The 19,845-nt window shown below is 55.1% G+C and overlaps 2 protein-coding genes and 1 long non-coding RNA gene across 4 annotated transcripts; 2 read left to right on the top strand and 1 right to left on the bottom strand.

Annotated features, from left to right (window-relative positions):
* The first annotated feature begins 799 nt into the window (after positions 1–799).
* LRRC23 (leucine rich repeat containing 23) lies at positions 800–7,352 on the top strand. The gene is made up of 7 exons (XM_045869819.2): positions 800–1,100; positions 2,349–2,492; positions 2,578–2,687; positions 3,350–3,603; positions 4,259–4,389; positions 4,946–5,082; positions 6,683–7,352. The coding sequence occupies exons 2-7, from the start codon at positions 2,370–2,372 to the stop codon at positions 6,954–6,956; spliced, it is 1,029 nt and encodes a 342-aa protein (XP_045725775.1). The 5' UTR covers positions 800–1,100; positions 2,349–2,369; the 3' UTR covers positions 6,957–7,352.
* Positions 7,353–8,248: 896 nt separating this feature from the next.
* On the top strand, positions 8,249–16,500 carry ENO2 (enolase 2). Of its 2 annotated transcripts, none has more exons than XM_064591633.1 (12): positions 8,249–8,388; positions 9,561–9,657; positions 10,166–10,261; positions 10,406–10,464; positions 10,780–10,849; positions 11,323–11,456; positions 11,684–11,906; positions 13,170–13,367; positions 14,436–14,637; positions 14,909–15,017; positions 15,132–15,238; positions 15,553–16,500. In XM_064591633.1, the coding sequence occupies exons 2-12, from the start codon at positions 9,573–9,575 to the stop codon at positions 15,620–15,622; spliced, it is 1,353 nt and encodes a 450-aa protein (XP_064447703.1). In that variant the 5' UTR covers positions 8,249–8,388; positions 9,561–9,572; the 3' UTR covers positions 15,623–16,500. The 2 variants fall into 2 exon arrangements, with proteins under 2 accessions (XP_064447703.1, XP_045729896.1); XM_045873940.3 differs by having other exon boundaries at positions 8,250–8,388; positions 15,180–15,238.
* Positions 16,449–19,627, bottom strand: LOC123844012 (uncharacterized). Its single transcript, XR_006790686.3, has 3 exons — positions 19,526–19,627; positions 18,769–18,920; positions 16,449–16,588 (listed from the first exon to the last, which is right to left on the bottom strand). It is a non-coding gene; the product is annotated as an uncharacterized LOC123844012 (long non-coding RNA).
* Positions 19,628–19,845: the final 218 nt, after the last annotated feature.

Here is a 19,845-nt window from a genome sequence, read left to right as displayed (position 1 = left end):
CCTGTCAGTGGATTGTGAGGCTCCAGATGATAGGAACTGTTTTACTGTTCTTGAGTGCCCAGCACTTACAGCCTGGCACAGAGTAAGCCCTTAATAAAAGTAGGCTCAATGATACTTCCCTAATCCTTCTGTCATGTCTTTTCTTCCCACCTAATATGTCTTCTTCTTTCTTCTGGGCCAAGGAAAATCACAGCCTTTCCCTCTGGTTACATCAAACCACCTGGAATTTTCCTTTCCCACTCCAACAATACAGTCCGGTTCATTGGCCTCCCATTTCTAACCTTCACATTTTCTTTCTTATTCCTCATGGCAATCCCAGAACCGGGGAAACAGGCAAGAGGTGGGGAGGGGCAGGGAGATCCTGACTGAAGGTCAACTAAGTGTGAGGCAATTTACCCACATTGTCTCTTTTAACCTTCTAAGAATTCTTATGGAAGTGGATGTCTTTATCCCCATTTCACAAATGTGAAAATTAAACCTCAGGAAAATTATATAACCTGCCGAGGAACACATTGCGATTAAACGGTAGAGTGGGTTTTGAACCTGGTGTCTCTGCCTCTGCATCCCCTGCTAGTTCCATGACATCAAGCGACCAGATTTGCCTAGTAACTGTATTATCCAAGCTGGACAGGGCAGGAGGTAACAGGTCCTGATTTCCAGCCCGCCACATCTTCCATCGGATCACTTTGCATGTTATATAAGGTCTGTAACACACAATTTCATAATTAATCATGGTATCTTACCTTGTTGCCTGTTTTATTTATACTAGATCCCATAAGATTTGGTACTATCTCTCTCCTGGCAGGAATTGTGTCATAAATATTAACTGCCCTGAGCCTTAATTTCCTCTTCTTTCAAATATCTATCTCCCCACAGGACTGGTGTGAACATTAAATCACTTGTGAAGGCATCTCACACAGTATCTGGCACAAACTGTCCGGAAATACTTGTTGAATCTTAACTTCTTTTCCATCTCCTTCTGCAAGTCAGGAGTGCCTGGGTATGGCTCAATCAGGTCTTCTTGTCTACATAACAACGTTGGATGAGGAGTATTTTCAGTGGGCACTTGTTGGATGTTCTCCCTTACTAGCCCCTAAAAGGTTTGCATCAAACCAGTCCAGGATATGAGGAAAAGGGAAATGTTCCAAACTGGGTTTAGCAATTTACAGTGTATTAGCATAGATTACACACATACTCGAAACCCGTCAGTTGGTGTAGCTAAGCCTATTTTACAGACGAGAAAGTAGAGTCTCAGGTAATTTGTTTGTACACTGCAGATCTGCCAAGCCTCCAACCCAGGTCTTAAGATACATTGGCCTGGGCTCCTTCCACTCCACCAAGTCACCTTCCAGAGGTCAGCTAAGTGCAAGGCTGGGGTGGGGGTAGAAACCAGACCGCATACCTTGGTATTTCTTGCTCCTCATCCTCCTTCAGCTTCAGAGCATGTTTCTTCTGAAGTCCCAATACTTTGGCTTTAAGGATGTGCGGTCCCTTTAACGTTTTGAGTGACTTCCGCCTAGCCCCACCCATCTCCCCTCCCCACTGCGGAGTTCCAAGCCCCACCCACTGCCTTTGGCCCGTGGCCAGTTAACGCACTTACTTACTAGGATTGGGAAGCTGGCCTCCTTACGGGGACACTAGGGGTCCGCTTCTCCGAGGCGGATTGTCGCGTCAGTTTGTCGCGGTCTCCTCGCGGCCCCCCTCAGCGGTTGCGCCGCAGAAGCAGCCAAGTGTCCCGCCCCCTCGTTGCCATAACAGCAGTACACAACGCCTCCTTGCGCCTTTCCCCTCTTCCAAAACACTCTTTCCCTGTCGGGGCCAAGACCCTCTCCGGAACCTCATTTTTAGTAGAGCAGAACCAGGGTCTGCGCCCCGTTGCGAAGGATTGGGTGGGTGGGTTGGAGACGGCGTCAGTCTGGTGCCCCAGAGGGGACGGGGAAATGGGACTAGACAGGGTGGGAAGGGGGGAAGAAATGAGTGGAGCAGGGGTTAGGGATGGCGGGGAGGGGAGGGGTGTAGGAGGTTGGTAGGAGAACGTGGCTGAAGGGGGAGGTGGGAAGACCTGCAGGGAGGCGGAGCTGCTAGAAGACCGTTGGAGCCCCTGTGAAGGGCAGGAAAGGCCTGGGAAGGCATCCTGAAGGGAGAGAGGTCCTTGGTGGGACGTCAGAAGTGGAGGCTGGGAGTCAAAATGAGATGCTCACAGGGCTAAGGAGGGAAGCGCGGTTGGGAAGAGGTCAGGGGTGATGGGAAGGGTACCCTGTCGATGGAGGCGAGGGAGCTGAGGGTTGGCCAGAGCTGAGGACACATTCTTTTTTGGGAGGGTCACTGAGCTTGATCTCTCACTCCAGAGCCTTCAGCAGGGAAGAAAGATGTCAGATGAAGAGCTGGAAGACTTCGAGCCAGACCAGGATGATCTGGAAAAGGAAGATGATGAGAAGGAGACAGAGGAGTGGGAGAACTACAGGAAGGAGGGAGAAGAGTACTCAGAGGAAGTGAGAGCATGGAAACAGTGGGGTCCTAAGGCTAAGGGAGGGGGTTGGGCAGGAAAGGGATGCCTGACTCCACTTATTCTTGCAGTGGATGCCCAGCCCCCTCACGGAGGACATGATGAAGGAAGGACTTTCTTTGCTCTGTAAGACGGGCAATGGACTGGCTCACGCTTATGTCAAGCTGGAGGTTAAAGAGAGGTGCGCTTATGGGGGACCAGAAGAGGGCTGAGGTTGTAGGGCCCAATCTCCTCTCTCACCCTCATGCCTGGCTGTTGCCGCGGGGAGTTTGGATCTCTCTTACCTTGGCCAGTGGAGGGAAGGATAGAATTTACTTTTCAGGAGGCCTGTGATTCCCTGCATCAGAGCTGGCCTGGGGAACTGGAGCCTATGAGGGTCTGTCAGGGGGATTCCTACTGGACTCCTCCTCTTGTCCTTCAGAGGGTCAGTTCTCAGCTTCCGCAGACGGAAGTCCCTGCTCCCTGTGAAGAACCCACCTACCTTCTCTCCCCCTTCCTCACCACTCCCATCAGTCACCCATTCTTCTCTCCATTACAAGCCATCTCCACATTGCCCTCTGCTTTAGCATCTCTAAAAGTCCTTGCTGGGTTCTTTTTTTTCTTTTTTTTTTTAATTTATTTGACAGAGAGATAGAGATAGAGCACAAGTAGGCAGAGAGGCAGGCAGGGAGAGGGAGAGGGAGAAGCAGGCTCTCTGTTGAGCCGGGAGCCCAACTTGGGGCTCGATCCCAGGACCCTGGGATCACGACCCGAGCCGAAGGCAGCTGCTTAACTGACTGAGCCACCCGGGTGCCCCTACTTGCTGGATTCTTAACCCTACCTCTGGCCTCTGCCATCTCCTAGGGATCTGACAGACATCTACTTGTTGCGGTCCTACATCCATCTGCGCTATGTGGATGTTTCTGAGAACCACCTGACAGACTTGTCCCCACTCAATTACCTTACCCACCTGCTCTGGCTCAAGGCTGATGGCAACAATCTGCGGAGCGCCCACCTGAATGAACTGCCCTACCTGCAGATTGCCAGTTTTGCCTATAACCAGATCACTGACACTGAGGGCATCTCTCACCCTCGTCTGGGCAGCCTGGATCTCAAAGGTGGGTCCTTAGGTCAGGTTACACAAGATTCTCTCCTTCTTAGCTTGGAGCAACAGAATGGGCAGTGTGGTCTTTGGCTGTGCCACACAGAGATCTCCATTCATTCATTCATTCAGTCATTCATTCAGACAGTCCCTATGATTCATTATGACATTTCTATGTGCTGGATGGAGAGGTAGCACTGAACAAAACAAAATCCCTAGTCTCATGTAGCTTACATTCTCTTCAGGGGAGACAGACAGCTACCAATAGACATAATAAATAAGTAAATTTATGTACGATGTGAAGAGGAGATCTGTGCTGTGGAAAACAGATTAGGATAAAGGGACTAGGTAGAGGCACAGGTGGTAACTTCAAACAGGTTGGTTAGGACAAGCATCGGTGAGAAGCTGACATCCGAGCAAAGATTTGAGGGAGGAGAAGGAGTTAAGCATGTTGGATGCTGGGCACTCTTCATTCACTCCTCAAAGGCTTGGACGGACATGTCCATTTGGCCCTTGGACTCCCAGGGCCCCAGAGGTGTCAAGTCTCTAGCTGTCCCTCATCGCCACCTCGCATTAGAGTGAGAGGATGATGCAGAGACTCCCGACATTCAGGCTCTACTGTTGAACATTTGGAGTAGCCTTTGAGCTCTTACCACCCTCCTGCTCCTCAGGGAACCGCATCCGCAGGGTGACCGGTCTGGACCCCCAAAAGCTGATCAGCCTGCACACACTGGAGCTTCGGGGGAACCAGCTGGACAGCACCCTGGGAATCAACCTTCCTAAGCTGAAGAACCTCTTCCTGGTAGCTCACTGGGTTAGAGGGTGGTTGGTGCGGGGAAGAGGGCAGCTACTAACCTCATCATCATCATGAGCATTTAGTATCATTTATTGAGCCCTTCCTACCTCGCAGGACTGATAATACATAATACATGGGAATAGAGAGAATTTGCTTTGATACAGGTAGTAGCATAATTTGCTGTAAATGAGGGACAGATATCAGGCTAAGGAAGCCACTTGAATGTTAAGTCTTTTTGGCTCTTGAGCTTCTTCATTCTAGGATGGTGCTGAAGCCATTTCTCCTTAGTGGAGCAGTGGGGGCTTATGGGCCTCGGGTGGGTTGAATCATCTCCTCCTGAATCAGCGGTGGCTTTGGTAGGATGAGCAGCAGGGGGTTCCTGTTGACCTTTCTCTGGACTGGTAGCTTCTCCTAGACTTCTTTACTGTCTACACCCATCTCTCCCCACCTCCACTCTCCTCCTGCACCCTCTGTCTCCACTCTTATGTTTCCTGCATCTCTGACTTCTCTTCCCTGTCCCTGCTACCTTCTCCTGATCTATGTGCTGTACCCTGGGGGCTAGGCCCAGAACATGCTGAAGAAGGTGGAGGGCTTGGAGCACCTAAGCAATCTCACTACCTTGCATCTTCGAGACAATCAGATTGAAACTCTGAGTGGCTTCTCCAAGGAAATGACATCGCTGCAGTATCTCAACCTGAGGTATGCACCCTTCCACATCCTACGTTGTCCCTACCCTGGACCAGGAGCAGCTTCTGACCCCATGTTCTTCCCTGGCCCCAAACCCCCAATCCTAGTCTGTTCCTAGACGCTCCCTTCATCCTCCATCCTGATCTTTACCCCTCCTTTCCTTACTGTATATAGCCTGGGGCCCCTGAATCTTTATTCACTCAATCCACAGTTATTGAGAATGTGCTAGGTGCCAGGCTTGGTGCTGTATTTTGGGAATATCTAGAGGAATCAGAGTTGGTCCCTGTTCTCAAGGGACTCACAGTCTGGCTCCAATTCTCTTTTCTTGGTCCTATTCCATGTAAATTTCCTCTGCCCTTCTCCATCTCCTGGACCCCCATTTCCCTTCCCATTTCCTGCCTCTCTTCTCCTGAGCCCCACCTGTAAGGGATGGCTTCTTTACTGATTTAAAAATGCAAGATGTGCTCATATTTGAGGAGAGAAGAGTATTTGAAAGAAAATCTCTAGATTGAAAGGCAGTGGGGATTGATGGGGGAGGGGGGGATATTTTCTTTCAGCAACCCTTGTCTGATGGAGGATTTTATGCTTGTTTCTTTAAGCAAGATGTAAGGTAACTGCCTCCTTAGTCAACATGGCCAAATCCTCAAAGCTGGTAATGGAAAGACAACCTCCAAGTAGGGAGAGATGGTTGCACCTTGGAGCTCCCAATTCCTGCCATGGCTCCTGGAGAAATCTCTTGCTAATTAGTTCTTCCTTGTTAGTCTGGTAGGGTTGGGGTGGTGGTGCTCTTTTCCTATTAATGGTCTAGACAGAGATAATAGACGCTCCTCAATGGCTACTAACTGGGGTTGTTTGGAAGTAAGGGTGGGGAGAAGTTTCTCAATGACTGGGAAATGCCTCTGGGGCCAAAGATGCTAAGCCCCCACCCCCCACCCCCGGGAAATGCACAGGACAGTCCAGCACAAAGTGCATGGAGTGCTCTCAGTGAGAAACTCTATGTGAGGTTTAGTCACCTCCACTGAGGCTAAGGCGGAAACAATTAAACCTGATTTCAAAGGCATGAGGCAAGAACCTGAAAAGAAACATACTATACAATGAAGCACATTAGATGAAGCTTGTTCTTCAGGCCAGGAGGCCCCAGACCATCCCTAGCTCTAGGCTCCTTCCTGGGGGGAGCACCAACCTAGCACCCACCTCCATGAGCTCAGATCCCAGTTCCTTCTGCACTGGCCTGGGTGGTCCTTTCTAACCTTTGATTAGGTACGACTGACACATAAGAAGTTTGACCCTGCAAGGGGGATTCCCCCCTTCTCTCCAGCTACACGACAGGGTTGGTGACCTAGCTTTGTTGCTCCAAAAGGAGAAATACGACCAGCATGTTACAGAACAGACTGTGGCCCTCACGGTGCCCTGGAAGGCCAGAGGCAGGACTGGAGTAGGGTTGGACCGCCCTGGCTCGGCTAGGCTATATGGCTGTGCCGAGCAAGCCAATCCACAGAGGCAGTGAAACTGGAACCCAGCAGGAGATTCCCCCAGGGGCCTTCTTCCTGGAAGTGGGGCCCCCAAAGCCCATTATTCCCCTGTGTGAATCCCTCCTGACCACACCTGGCAGGGGCAACATGGTGACCCACCTTGGGGAGCTAGCCAAGCTTCGGGACCTGCCCAAGCTGCGAGCCTTGGTGCTGTTGGACAACCCGTGCACAGATGAGAATGACTACCGCCAGGAGGCCCTGGTGCAGATAGCACACCTCGAGCGCCTGGATAAAGATTTCTACGAGGAGGAAGAGCGGGCCGAGGCTGATGAGATCCGTCAGAGGTTGAAGGAGACCCAGGAGCAGGAGGCTGAGGCTGAGCACGACTCCGAACTGGAGCTGCCATCCATGTAGCTCTTCAAGCCTCTGGGGACAGTAAGGAAGCTGACAGAGAAGCAGGAAGAGGAGGCCAAGGGTCTGTCAGATGGGGCAAGAGAATTTGCTCTAGGAGGAGGTGGCTGAGGAAGGGATACGGCGAGGAGAACCCTTGGAGACACTGGGCTTAGGAGTCAGGGGGTGTCTCAGGGTGAGGAGAAAGGACCAGAAGGGCCTGGGAGGAGCTGAGAAAAGGCTTAGGAGAATACATTAGGAGAGGAAAACTAAGGAGGAGAATTGGGGTGGCAGGCAGAGATGCTGGCGTAGGGCGAAACGCGGTGAAGATCAGCTGGAAAGGACAGGTCTGGGGTGTGGTGTGGGAGGTGGGGGTGGAGGGTGGAGGAGGTGGTTGAGGATGGAAGCAGGGCCTAGAAGAGGAGGCAGGGGAGGAAGATCTTGCACTAAAAATCTGAAGCTAAAAATAACGGGAAACGGGTGGGGGGAAGAAAGGAGGGCAGGATAAGGCAGAAAGAGAAGACTGGGGAGACCAGCCCAGGGGAGTGTGGCAGCTGGGCACTCTGGATGGGGGCACAGGCAGTAAGGGGAATGCAATAATGTCCAGGGGCTTTACTTCTGCCCTCTTCCTCCAGGAGATCAAAGACACTGGCCCCAAGACCTGAGAAGACTTCCAGGTAGTGGTGCTGCCACATTCACATCCCTCATCCTGAGTCAGAGCATGCCTTCTCTTGCCCCAGACCTGGGAATTCATCACAGCCTGCCTGCCGCCCAGGCTCTGTGATGGGCACCTGGGCAGCGTCTGGGTGGGCCTGAGCCCTGCCTGGAACCTGTGTGTGTGTGTGTGTGTGTGTGCGCGCGCGCGCCCGCGCGCGCGCTGGTGGGGGGGCGCCCTCAGGCAGGTGTAGGGGAATCAGGCCCGGATGGGCCCAGAGGATGCTTGCAGAGTTGGCTGCCGAAGAGCTGCGGAGGCGGCTGGGTGTGTTAGGAACAGTTTGGTTTTCAAATAAAGAGACATTTTGATACTCTTGTGTCTGATCGGGGTTGTGAGAGTCCAAGTCTGTCATGGGCTTCACTGGTGTGAGGCTGTGCCTGTTACTTTCCAGGGGAGCGGGGCGTGGGTGTGAGCGCGCGTGGGTGCCGGGCCTCAGGTCCTGGGTCGCCCCCAGCCCCTCCCCCATCGCTCTCCTCCCGGCCCCCCCCACTCCCCTACCCCCCCATCGGCCCCCCACCCGCGCTCCTACGTGCTCCTCCGCCGGAGGCTCCTGACTCATCGGGGGCTCCGGGTCACATGCGCCCGCCCGGCCCTATCGGCGCCTCCCCCCGCCCGCCCCCCGCCCCCCACCCGCCGCCAGGGAGCCGCAGCCGCCGCCGCCGCCGCCACCACTCCCGCTCTCTCTGCTCCGCCGCCGCCGCCGCTGCCGCCGCCGCCACAGGCTGAGTCTGCAGCCCCGAGGTGAAGCCCCGGCCGGCCCCTGCGCCCCTCCGGCCCCCTCCCCTAGCCGCCGCGCCCCCCGCCCTCTCCCCCGGCCTGCGCGCATCCCTCGCCCCCCGGCGCTGCGCACCTGCTCCGTCATCCGCACCTCCCCCGGGCACCCTCCCTCCCCGGCCTTCTGGGACCGCTCCTCTCGGTTTCTGGCTGTCGCCCCCTCCTCATTGGGGCGCCAGGTCTCTCCGCACCTGTTTCTCTCTAACTGCGCCTTTCTCTACCCTTGCCTGACCCTCTCCCCACGCCCCTCTTCGCCTCGGGTTCTGTCGATGTTAAGTTCGGGGTCTCCCCCAGCGGTGCATTTTTATCCTGGCACGTCCCCTGGCTTTGCATCTGGGGAAATGTCTTCTCTTCCCATTCCTCAGCATCCCTAGACTTCTAGACTCCCTTCTTTCCCACTCCTCCCCCACATTGCCTCTCTCCTTTTACATTACCTCCCGCGGCTGCACGGGGGAGGGATGGGAGTAGGGGAGAATTTGTCTAGAAGCGGGGGGGCGGGGGGGGCGGGGAGCATGGGCCCAGCCTTCCCTCTCCCCCCAGATCTCTTCTCCCTCCCCGCTCAACCCCCAGGGACTGAGGGCTTCCCCAGGACCCTCGCCCCAGACTTCTCTACTGTACATCTCTTGGGAAGAGGAGGGACGTATGTTTGGGAGAGGAACTGGGACCTTGGAGTGGGGGTTGGGGTGTTAAGTTGGCGTGGGATGGGGGCTCCGGAGGAGAGGCCCCAGCTGCCCAGACAGCCCATCCTCTTCTTGGCTCCAAGGAGAAATGCAAGTCTGAGCCATTATACTCTGAGATCTGGGGAAACCCCACCAGTCAGCTGCCGGAGCTACTGAGGGGGGGGGGCAACGCAACCTCTGCCGGTGCCCCTCCCTCCTCACTGCGGTGTCCTCCCTTCTCACCTTTTGATCCTCCCCTTCCCCCCACTGCAGTGACCTCCCCTTCCTCACTGCATTGACCTTCTCTCCCCGTGGGGTGGGGGGATCCCTTCTAAAGCCAGGACTGCAGCCACCTCCTCCCCAACCCCCACCCACTGCAGTAACCTCTTTCCCATCGCTCCCAGCCTCTAGCCCCTCCCACTGATCAGGCTCCGCCTCTCTAAACCTCTTATCTTTCTCCTTCCTTCCCTTCCACCCAAGATCTCAGCCATCATGTCGATAGAGAAGATCTGGGCCCGGGAGATTCTGGACTCCCGTGGGAATCCCACGGTGGAGGTGGATCTCCACACTGCCAAAGGTAGCGAGCAGGGCAGGGGGCTTCCCACAGCCCTCGGGCGGGCTTTCCCCTGGCCCGGGAGGGGCAGCTGCCTTCATTCCCAGTGGGGATGGGGTGCTGGGCCAGGCTTCCAAGCCTGGATTATGGGGGTTGGGTCCTCTTTGTCCAGGGGAGCCAGGATAGGCCAATCTCTGTGTCCTATTTTAGTGTATGGGCTACACCGTGCCTCTGCACGTCTGTGTGTGCACCTGCGTGCATGTGTGCATGTGTGTGCTGCCTGCGTAGCTTCATGTGTGTGGGTTCCTCGTTGTGTATGTGGGACCTCAGCTGGGCGCATGAGGAGGCCACTGCCTGGGCATCTGTGTGTGTGTGTGTGTGTGTGTGTGTGTGTGTGTGTGTGTGTGTGTGTTAGAGAGCACTGTGGGGATGGGACTGGTTGTGGCAGGCAGTTTGGAGCGGGAAGGCTGAAGGAATCCCTGGCCCTGTAGTATCCTTCTATGCCCCTCCTTATTTCATGTTCCTCTTCCAGGTCTTTTCCGGGCTGCGGTGCCCAGTGGAGCCTCCACTGGTATCTATGAGGCCCTGGAGCTGAGGGATGGGGACAAACAGCGTTACTTAGGCAAAGGTGAGGCCCTTTCTCTTTTCCAGGCACTCCCATCCCTCAGCTTTATACTCATACCTTACACCAGTCCTCAGCCCCCTTCTTGCATGCCCCCCACTTCTGGCGCCTTCCACCCTCACCCTGTCTGGCCTCCCTGCCTCTCCCCAGGTGTCCTGAAGGCAGTGGACCACATCAACACCACCATCGCTCCTGCCCTCATCAGCTCAGTGAGGCCCACTCTTTGCTGGGGGCCGGGAGGGGGCGGGTGGGCAGGGGTGCTGGTGGGCAGGACCAGGGTCCTGGAAGGAATCCTGGATTAGGGGAGGAGGGAGCAAAGGGAGAAAGGTCCACCTCTTGGGAATCATGGTTACCAAGGGAAGACTCCTTTACTGCCCCCTGCTCCCATGGGGTTCAGGTCCCCTCATCCAGACCGGCTGCTCTCCCAGGAACCCTGGCCAAAGGGGACCCTGTGTGGGAATTGGGTGGGGCCCTCTGCCCTGAGGCCCAGCCTCTGCCTGTGGTGATGGCGGCTCTGCCCACAGGGTCTCTCTGTGGTGGAGCAGGAGAAGCTGGACAACCTGATGCTGGAGCTCGATGGGACTGAGAACAAATGTAAGCCGGGTCTGGGAGAACGTGGGGAGGCGGGAGGGGGAGGACGCGTGGAGCAGACAGCATGGAGTGCCGTGGGGGCTTCCTTAGGAAGGACTGTCGGGACTTAGCCCATCTTCCGTTCCCCTCCCAGAGCCAGAATAAGAGAAGATGAATTTAACTGCAGGGGAGGGAGTGACATTAGATAGACAGAAGGAAGAACTTTGCAGCACGAAGAGGGTGATCTGGCAAGAGAGATAGTCTATGGTCTCAGGATGTTTAGAAATAAGTGGAGCTCTCTGCCCTTTCCCATCATGTCGTGCGTGTGTGCATGCGTGTCCCTGCTATTTTCAGGAGAGCACTGATGAGGTGTTGCAGGAGTGGAGAGGGAGGAGGGGGTCTCCTTTACTGGCTCCTTTTGGGGAGTACAGGTAGAGGCCAGGGCTCGAACAGATGGGGGAAATTTTTGCTCAGTGCCTTCCTCTATCATCTCCCAGCCAAGTTTGGGGCCAATGCCATCCTGGGTGTGTCCCTGGCCGTGTGTAAGGCAGGGGCGGCCGAGAGGGAATTGCCTCTATATCGCCACATTGCTCAGCTGGCCGGAAACTCCGACCTCATCCTGCCCGTGCCGGTGAGCCTTGTCTGCCCTGCCTGGGCCTCTCCCAGGGGTGGGGGGTGGGGAGCATGAAACCTTGTGAGGAATGATGGGGGGAAAGTGCATTGAGGCAGCTACAGAGAAAGGATGGGGACAGGAGACTTTGAGTCTGGGAAGCTGGGGCAGATTTGGGCTCTTGGGTTAACGCTCCTGGGGGTGGAGGGGGGAAGTGCTCTGTGACTTTTCTGTCCTGTGGCCCCCAGGCCTTCAACGTGATCAATGGTGGCTCTCATGCTGGGAATAAGCTGGCCATGCAGGAATTTATGATCCTCCCAGTGGGCGCTGAGAGCTTTCGGGATGCCATGCGACTCGGGGCGGAGGTCTACCACACACTCAAGGGGGTCATCAAGGACAAGTACGGCAAGGATGCCACCAATGTGGGAGATGAAGGTGGCTTTGCCCCCAACATCCTGGAGAACAGTGAGGGTGAGACCGGGAACCTCACTCCCTGCTTTAAGTCTCGCTCTGTCCTGGGACATCAGGAAGGGCCACACACTTCACCAGGTCCTGAGGAGTATGGGTGGGAGGCCCTTGAGCTAGCTCAAAGAGGTACCAGTACTGGGACCGGATCCCAGAAGGCCTGCCACATTCACATGCAGGCCTAAGAGGACAGTCTTCACCTGCCCAGCCAGATTTGTTAGCACTATATATATATTAAGATTTTATTTATTTGAGAGAGAGAGAGTATATGCATGAGCAGTGGGAGGGGCAGAGGAAAAGGGAGAGGCAGACTCCCCCGCCGATCAGGGAGCCTGAGGATGTGGGGCTCGATCCCAGGACCCCAAGATCATGACCTGAGCTGAAGGCAGACATTTAACTGACTGAGCCACCCAGGTGCCCCTTGTTAGCAACTATACGTTCTTACTGGAGCCCCTGGGAATGCGGGGAAGTGGTCTACGTGACTTGTAGGATCCATCCTGGACTTGAACTTGATAGGACTCTCAGTTTGATGAGATATACCGTACTCTAGGGATTCTATTCTAAGTCAATCCCATTTCCACCCCAACCTCTCAGGCCTCTAAGATCCCTAATTTTTCTCTGCCTTGGCAGGAGCTGTATGATGAATAAAAACAATAACAGGGGGACGCCTGGGTGGCTCAGTCGGTTGAGCGGCTGCCTTCGGCCCAGGTCGTGATCCCAGGGTCTTGGGATCGAGTCCCACATCGGGCTCCTTGCTGAACAGGGAGCCTGCTTCTCTCTCTCTCTCCCTCTGCTTGTACTCTCTCTGTCAAATAAAAAAAATCTTAAAAAAAGAAAAAAGAAAAAAAACAATAACAGGAAGTGGCTGAGAGTTCAGGTTCTGGGGCCAAATTGCCTCTATTTGAACCTTGACTTGAAGAGTTACTGGCTGGTGATCTTTCTTACTTAACTTCTCTGTGCTTGTCCTTCTTATCTGTAAAATGGGAATAATAACAGTATCTACCTCTTAGCATCATTGTACTTAGGTGACATAGTTAGGCGTCAATAAATGATAGCTATTTATGAACAACCTGTTATGAACAGAATTGCATTCCTCTGCCCTCTTAGAAGATGGTCTGCTCTTCCCAGCCCTGGGGAAAACCCCACCAGCAACTGTAGTCAGGCTTCTCCCCAGCAACTGCCCTCCACCTGGCCTCTGAATTTCTTTCTTACTCTCCTTCCTCTTTGCCCACCCTTTCTGCTGGTAATCTCACTGTATTCCATCCCCAGCCTTGGAGCTGGTGAAGGAAGCCATCGACAAGGCTGGCTACACAGAAAAGATTGTCATTGGCATGGATGTCGCTGCCTCGGAGTTTCATCGTGACGGCAAATATGACTTGGACTTCAAGTCTCCTGCTGATCCTTCCCGATACATCACTGGGGACCAGCTAGGGGCCCTCTACCAGGACTTTGTCAGGGACTATCCTGGTGAGAACAAGGGGTGTGGGAGGGAGGGCAGTGCGAGGGTCAAGGGGCAGGCAGGGGCGTGTGGGGCAACTCTGGACCATATGGGGTGCTGACTCAGGTGCCAGGTAGAGGTCTAAGAAGAGCCTGAGAATCAGGATGAGAGGGGGGAGCGGGGAGGTGGCGGGGCAGGGGGAGGAGCCTCCTGCAGAGACAAGCTTTGTAGGTAGTTTAAATGTGCAGGTACCCATAGTGAATCTGTTTTATCTACTTCTGTCCTAATTAAAGTCATGTGTTCCAAAGCTACGGGGATCACGGGGAGGGCTTTTGAAGGAAGCAGCGATGGTGAGAGAGTGATGGGGCCCAGCAGGGAACTTGTACATATCAGTGTTTTTGACTGATGAAGTTGTGGATGCTGAGTGGAGCTGCAAGCGCTGTGGGAGTAGAATAGGAAGGCTGACGAGGAGCCGAATTACCCTCTCCAAGCTTACCGAGGGCTGGGACCCCTGCATGGAGGAAGCTGGTTTCCATTTCCCTGAGACAGAGCAAGAGAAAGTAGATATAAATACAGAATAGCATATAAATAGGATGTAGAATAGCACTGAGGAAAGGCCTCCCAGTAGTGAAAGTGGGAAAATGCAAAAGTAGTTTTGAGAAAGACTGTGAACCCTTGGTTTTTGGAAGATTTTCTTTTTTCCCTTTCTTTTCAAGATTTTATTTATTTGAGAGGGAGAGAGCACGGGGGGGGGGGGGGCGGCGGGGCAGCGGGGAACAGATGGGGAGGGAGGGGGAAAGAATCCCAAGCAGACTCCATGCTGAGTATGGAGCTTGACGCAGGACTCGATCCCACAACCCCGAGATCATGACCTGAGCCGAAACCAAGAGTTGGACACTCAACCTACTGAGCCACCCAGGCGCCCCCGGTAGGTTTTCTGAAAGAACTGAAATAAGAATTGGGGCAGGCTTATCTTGGAGGCAGGGAAGCAAGGATGGGCAGGCTTAGTTAGCCAGGGGATCTGTCCACCCAGGAGGTGTTCCTGCCTGATGCAGAGCCCCAGGGAGGGTCAGCAGCCCCTCCTGCTCTCCTTCTAGTGGTCTCCATTGAGGACCCCTTTGACCAGGATGATTGGGCTGCCTGGTCGAAGTTCACAGCCAATGTAGGGATCCAGATTGTGGGTGATGACCTGACAGTGACCAACCCAAAGCGTATTGAGCGGGCAGTGGAGGAAAAGGCCTGCAACTGTCTGCTGCTCAAGGTCAACCAGATCGGTTCGGTCACTGAAGCTATCCAAGCGTGAGTATCCCCTGGCTGTCCCCGACCCAGCCTGTTTCTACAGGACACCTCCGGCAAGTGCTCCCAACCTCCTCCTGGCACAGATGCTGAAGAGAGCGGGGAACCTGCATCACTTTCCCGGCTCTTTTGGCTCTGTCCCCCTTCACCCCATGCCCTTTGCTCCTCCCAGGGAGCTTCGTGCCGGGTGTTTCTCAACATAGACCAGTGTGGGGGCTGGGAAGGGAGTGCCTGGTGTGAGGGGCTGGGGGTCAGTGCTGGTGTGTGGCTGCAGGTGCAAACTGGCCCAGGAGAATGGCTGGGGGGTCATGGTGAGTCATCGCTCAGGAGAGACCGAGGACACATTCATCGCCGACCTGGTGGTGGGGCTGTGCACAGGCCAGGTGAGTGCAAGGGAGATCTTTGTGTAATTGGGTTCTGGTCAGGTGGGTGGGTCTCTCTTTCCGGGTGTTTGCGGGTGTCAGGAGAATGTCAAAGGAATGTAAGTTTTCTTTTAGGAGATGAAGGGGCAGCCACTGAGCTGCTTATCTTTGGGCATGTTTCAGATCAAGACTGGAGCCCCGTGCCGTTCGGAGCGTCTGGCTAAGTACAACCAGCTCATGAGGTGAGGACACCTGGGGGATAGGAGCCCAGGGCCCAGAGGGTTAAAAGCTCTGTTGGCCCACCATCCCATCTCCGATACCCAGGGCCTGGAAAACAGTAGCTATCCAGAAAATACTTGTTTTTGAACGACGGCTTTACCGATGGCCTGATCCAGGGCTCCCATAGGTCACGTGGGAACGCCAGGGCATGCCCACGCTTGGGCCAGGACATCGAAGCAGCTGGTGTGACGGGTTTGGAGGATAGGGGCCTCCCGGAAAGAGAAGCAGGATCCTCCCCGCTTCCCTGACTCTTTCCTCTCTGGCTCCTCTTTCTCAGAATTGAAGAAGAGCTGGGGGACGAAGCCCGCTTCGCCGGACATAATTTCCGCAATCCCAGCGTGCTGTGATCCCTCTCCTTACCCGGAGACTTGGAACCCCTCTCCCATCCTCCTGGAACCTCTTTCTTCCTGTCCTGCTCTGTGACATCTCACCCTGCCAGCCGCCCCCCTGCCCCCCTGCCCCCCCCCCAGCTGACCTGCTGCGCTGTTCCTTGGCTTGTCCAGCCCCTGCTGTGTGCTCTCCCCTCTCTGGGTTCCACACTCTCCACTTCTCTGTCCTTTCTATTCTGTCTCCTCAAACACCGGCCATGGGACTGAGGATTACAAGGGAGTCCATGGAAGAACAGTCAGGGTCTGGGACAGGTGCATCAGGGTTGGTTGGCGAGGCGTGTCCGGGGGGCCGTGCGTCTGTTTTCCTGTTTTCCGTGTTGCCCATGAGCGGCGCCCCGAGGTGGAGGGCGTGCCGGCTGCGTGCGCGTGCCAGGCCTGGGCCTTTAGTGGGTTATTTATTCAGTTATTTATTGTTCATTCCTCTTAATTAATTCATCATATCTCCATAACTCCGGAGTGTAAACCTGGCCTGACCGGAAGTGAGTGAGTGAGTGTGTGTGTGTGTGTGTGTGTGTGTGTGTGTGTGTGTGACGTGGCCGGAGATCGGAGATGGCCTGGGGCTGGGAGCTCTTGCTGGAACGGGAAGGGTGACAGAAAAGGGCCTTGCCCATCGGCCCCCTTGCGTCTACCAGCCCTTAACCGAAGCCGCTCGGTCCAGAGGCGGGGCTGTGTTCCCTGGGGACGCTTCCCCCTAACTCTCTCCTCAGCCCCCGGCTCCCCTGTTCCTCCTCCAGCTGCACCAGAGCAATGGCTCACTCCCCTGTGCCGGGTTCCACAGTTGCCACCCCCTCTGTGGCGTGGAAATGAGCACCACCATTAAAGTCTGAATCACAGTGCGTTGTTGTGTCTGAAGAGTCTTACTGTAGTCCGTGTGAGGGGAGAGAAGATGGAGCACCAGGAAGTTGGTGAACCTGGACAGCAGAGCTGGGGAGAACACAAAAAGAGGAAGAAGCTGAGCAAGTATGGCTAAGACGATGGCATTGCCTACCCCTCCCTGGCCAGGTGGGGGACCCTGTTGCCCCTGCCTTCTCAGCAGCAAGCCTGGCCCCGGGACCTCAGCCTGGAGTCTGAGAATTCCTAGAAGAGTCAAAGATTTTGTGTGTGTGCATTTTTAGGAAGAGGGGTTCAAAGCGTTCTCAGATTCCCGTAGGGCCTCGAGCAAAGAGGGGATAAAGCTGTGAACTGGAGCAGCCCCCATCTAGGCCTCTCCCCAACACTGTCTTGGCCGTTCTGGGCTGTAGCAGCACTGCGTGGGCATCCCCTCCTGCGAGATGGGGAACCAGGGAGCAAAGCGTGGAACCAGGGCACATAGATTAGGGTCTGAGGAAACAGAGTCTTCCAGGAAAACTGGAGAGTCGGAACCACAAGTGCTGGGTTGGCCTGCAAGTAGGGCCCCCGTGTGGGGCTGGAGACCCACCATCACTCTTCAGCTCCAGTGGAGCCCCGACTGACTTTGACGTGGGGGCCCAAGAACCAGCCCCCACGGGGGGGGGGGACCCTCTCTCATAGGGCTGGGATACAGAGCAGAGCCCAGCAGGTAGGGGCTACACATGGGGAGCTGTGGCCACTAGAGGGAAGCAAGGTTCCGCGGGACACCAGACTCACCCCGAGCTAGGGGCAGGATGGGAGGAATTTCAAGGTTGTCCCCTCTGTGGGCCTCCTCAACCGTTTCTACTCTGAGTTCTGGTCCTGGGCTCTCTGCCACCGTGCCCAGCTCCAGGACTAGAAGAGGATTTGCATCCTGTATGGGCAGGACTCCTTTCTCTGCTCTTCCTGTGTCACTGACACTTCAGCCATTTTCAGTTCAAAGAGCTGCTTGCCCCCGCTCCTCTATGCCTCTTAATTTCAGTGTGGGCATCTCATCTTTCCCTTCCTTGTCTCCTGTCTCCTGGCACCCCTTTCCATTCCCCTTGGGGCACACTGTACTTTTCCCTGGGGTCCACGATAGCCATCTTTCTTCTCCCAACTCCTGGACTGACCAAGACTGTTTTGGTTGGAGCCACATTTCCTACCCTCTGCCCTTTCCTCCCTCCTTGCTCGGTGGCCTTCTCTGGCAGCCATGCCCACCCGCACCCCCCTGCCCCCCAGGTACTGGGGGGGATTGGGTTACAGCTAGCTCTGTCTGGGCCTCCCAGGCCCCTCTCTCCACTTTCTCTTTGTGCCGTTGCCTGGAGACCAGTGGGTTGCGGGGGGCTGGGCCATAAAGGGAGCTGGGGTGTGGGATGGTGGGGTGTGTGTGTGTGATGCACCCCAAAGCCGAATGGTGAGCCTGGTCCTCAGGTCGGGGAGGAACTGGAGGGGGTAGGCCCTGGCTTCTCTGACTCTCCTTATCTTCTGTTCCTACCTATGGTTAAATTTTTCTTTTAGGTTCAGGCATGTCACCATCCTAGCCCATCCCTCAGTGGTTAAAAAACAGAGAGAGCAGCTCAGCCTAGAAGGGAGCTGGGAAGGGCCTGGGCCCGGGGCCCCAGTGGGAGACTAAACTGAGAAGTGCAGAAGGAGAGGAAATGCAATGGGGAGTGAGGAGGAGGAGTCTTGGAACAAAGTTGCAGGGCTGGGGGAGTGGGGGGGTGGGGAGGAGGAGCAGGGGCCATTCTAGGGCACTGAGGAAGGGAGGGCAGGGATCACCAGGGAGAGGGGGACAGGGAGCTGGCCAGGTCTCTGGAGGGCCCCTAGGGATAAAAAAGGTGGGCATGGGGTAGAAAAGTGTGTGGCCAACCAATTCAGAGGCTACAAAGAGTGGTGATTCATTGCTAGGCCAAGGAAGCCTTCTTGCTCAGGTTCTCCAGTGCTTTAGAATCTGTTAGAGCTTTTGGGTAGTCCCAGAACTTGGTTGAGCCTGGCCCAAGAAAATAATGAAGCAAAACCCACTTAGTTGCCACAAATCCAACCTCCTTCTTTCCCAGAAGCCTGGGTGGGATCCTGCCATTCAGGGACCATCCTTGGCCTCTAGCTGGCTTGGCCCCAACATGCCCTACTCCCACCCTCAATCTGGAGAGCTAAGTAAGGGCTCCCAATCCAGGCTCCAGCTCCAGCTCTTCCAGTTTCCCAGCCTGCCTCCCTCCCATTCTCTGGCCTTCCCAATCTCAGCTGCCAAAAATCACCCAGTGTCTTGGTGTCCTTTGTCCTGGGAGATGTTGCTGCTTGGTGTGGGGCCAGGGAGACAGCCCAGAAGAAGACAATGGTGGTGGACTGGTGGGGGTGCTGGCTTCAGGCTGAAGACTGGAAATGGCTGGCTGGCTGACAATCTGGCTTCCTGGAGAGCGGGGAGGGTTGAAGGAAGAACCTGTGGTCTGGGGGTAGGGTGGGGATTGACTCCATAGTAGAAGGATTGGGATTGGGGAACTAGGGCACCTAGGGATTTGGCTCTACCTTGAGCCTAATCCCCACCGGACCCCTTCCCTGTGGCCCAGAGTACTGTCTGTGATGACTTCAAACAGGTTTGAGAAGGAAAATGGAGACACCACCAGACAGAAGGGCCTGAAGATGGTGTCCCACTCCTATAAATTAATCCCTTCCCTACACGGGGGTTTGCCCTCTCCCACTTCCATCATTTCCTTCTACTGCTTTCCCTTCCCATCTCCACTCTTGTCTTTCCCATCTCTGACGTCCCTCCTCCATACTGCCACCAAAGGCCTTGTTTATCTTACATTTCCTTCCAATCTTATTTACCCACTTCGCCTGCCGCCCCCACCCCATTCTATCCACCTTTGTCTAAACCCTCCTCAGTTCTCTTGGAAGCCCCCCACCTCCAGAATCCAGCCATCCAGTGTCTCCTCACTCCTTTCCCACCCAGCACCCCAGGTCTCCTAGAATATGCCTCTGGCCCCACCTCCTTAATCCCTTTTTAAGGTTCCTCACCTTTCCCCTTTTCTCCATGCTGACATCTCTGGACTCTCTCCAGGTTTCCATCATCCCCCCCCCCCAATTCTTATGTTCCCTATTCTTTTCCCAACACCAATCACCTCCAAACTACTCTCATCCAGAAACCCCATCCACATATATATGTCTACATCTTTTCAGTTTCTTCCCCTCCCCATGACCCCACGCTTCCATCCCATTCTCCCTCATCATCGCCCCCACCTCTCCCGCTACGTGTCTGCCACAGACGCTGTCACCCTAAGCTTTAGTCACCCCTCCCTGTCACATACCTCACTGCCCCCAAAGCCCCCACGTAGCTC

This window comes from Mirounga angustirostris, unplaced genomic scaffold (assembly GCF_029215605.1).
Source record: "Mirounga angustirostris isolate CCGP_5_RB_7025 unplaced genomic scaffold, mMirAng1.0.hap1 SCAF_5, whole genome shotgun sequence".
In the NCBI taxonomy this organism is placed as follows: domain Eukaryota; kingdom Metazoa; phylum Chordata; class Mammalia; order Carnivora; family Phocidae; genus Mirounga; species Mirounga angustirostris.
The sequence above is the reverse complement of the archived record's forward strand: the minus strand, read 5'-3'. Positions and strand labels throughout refer to the sequence as shown.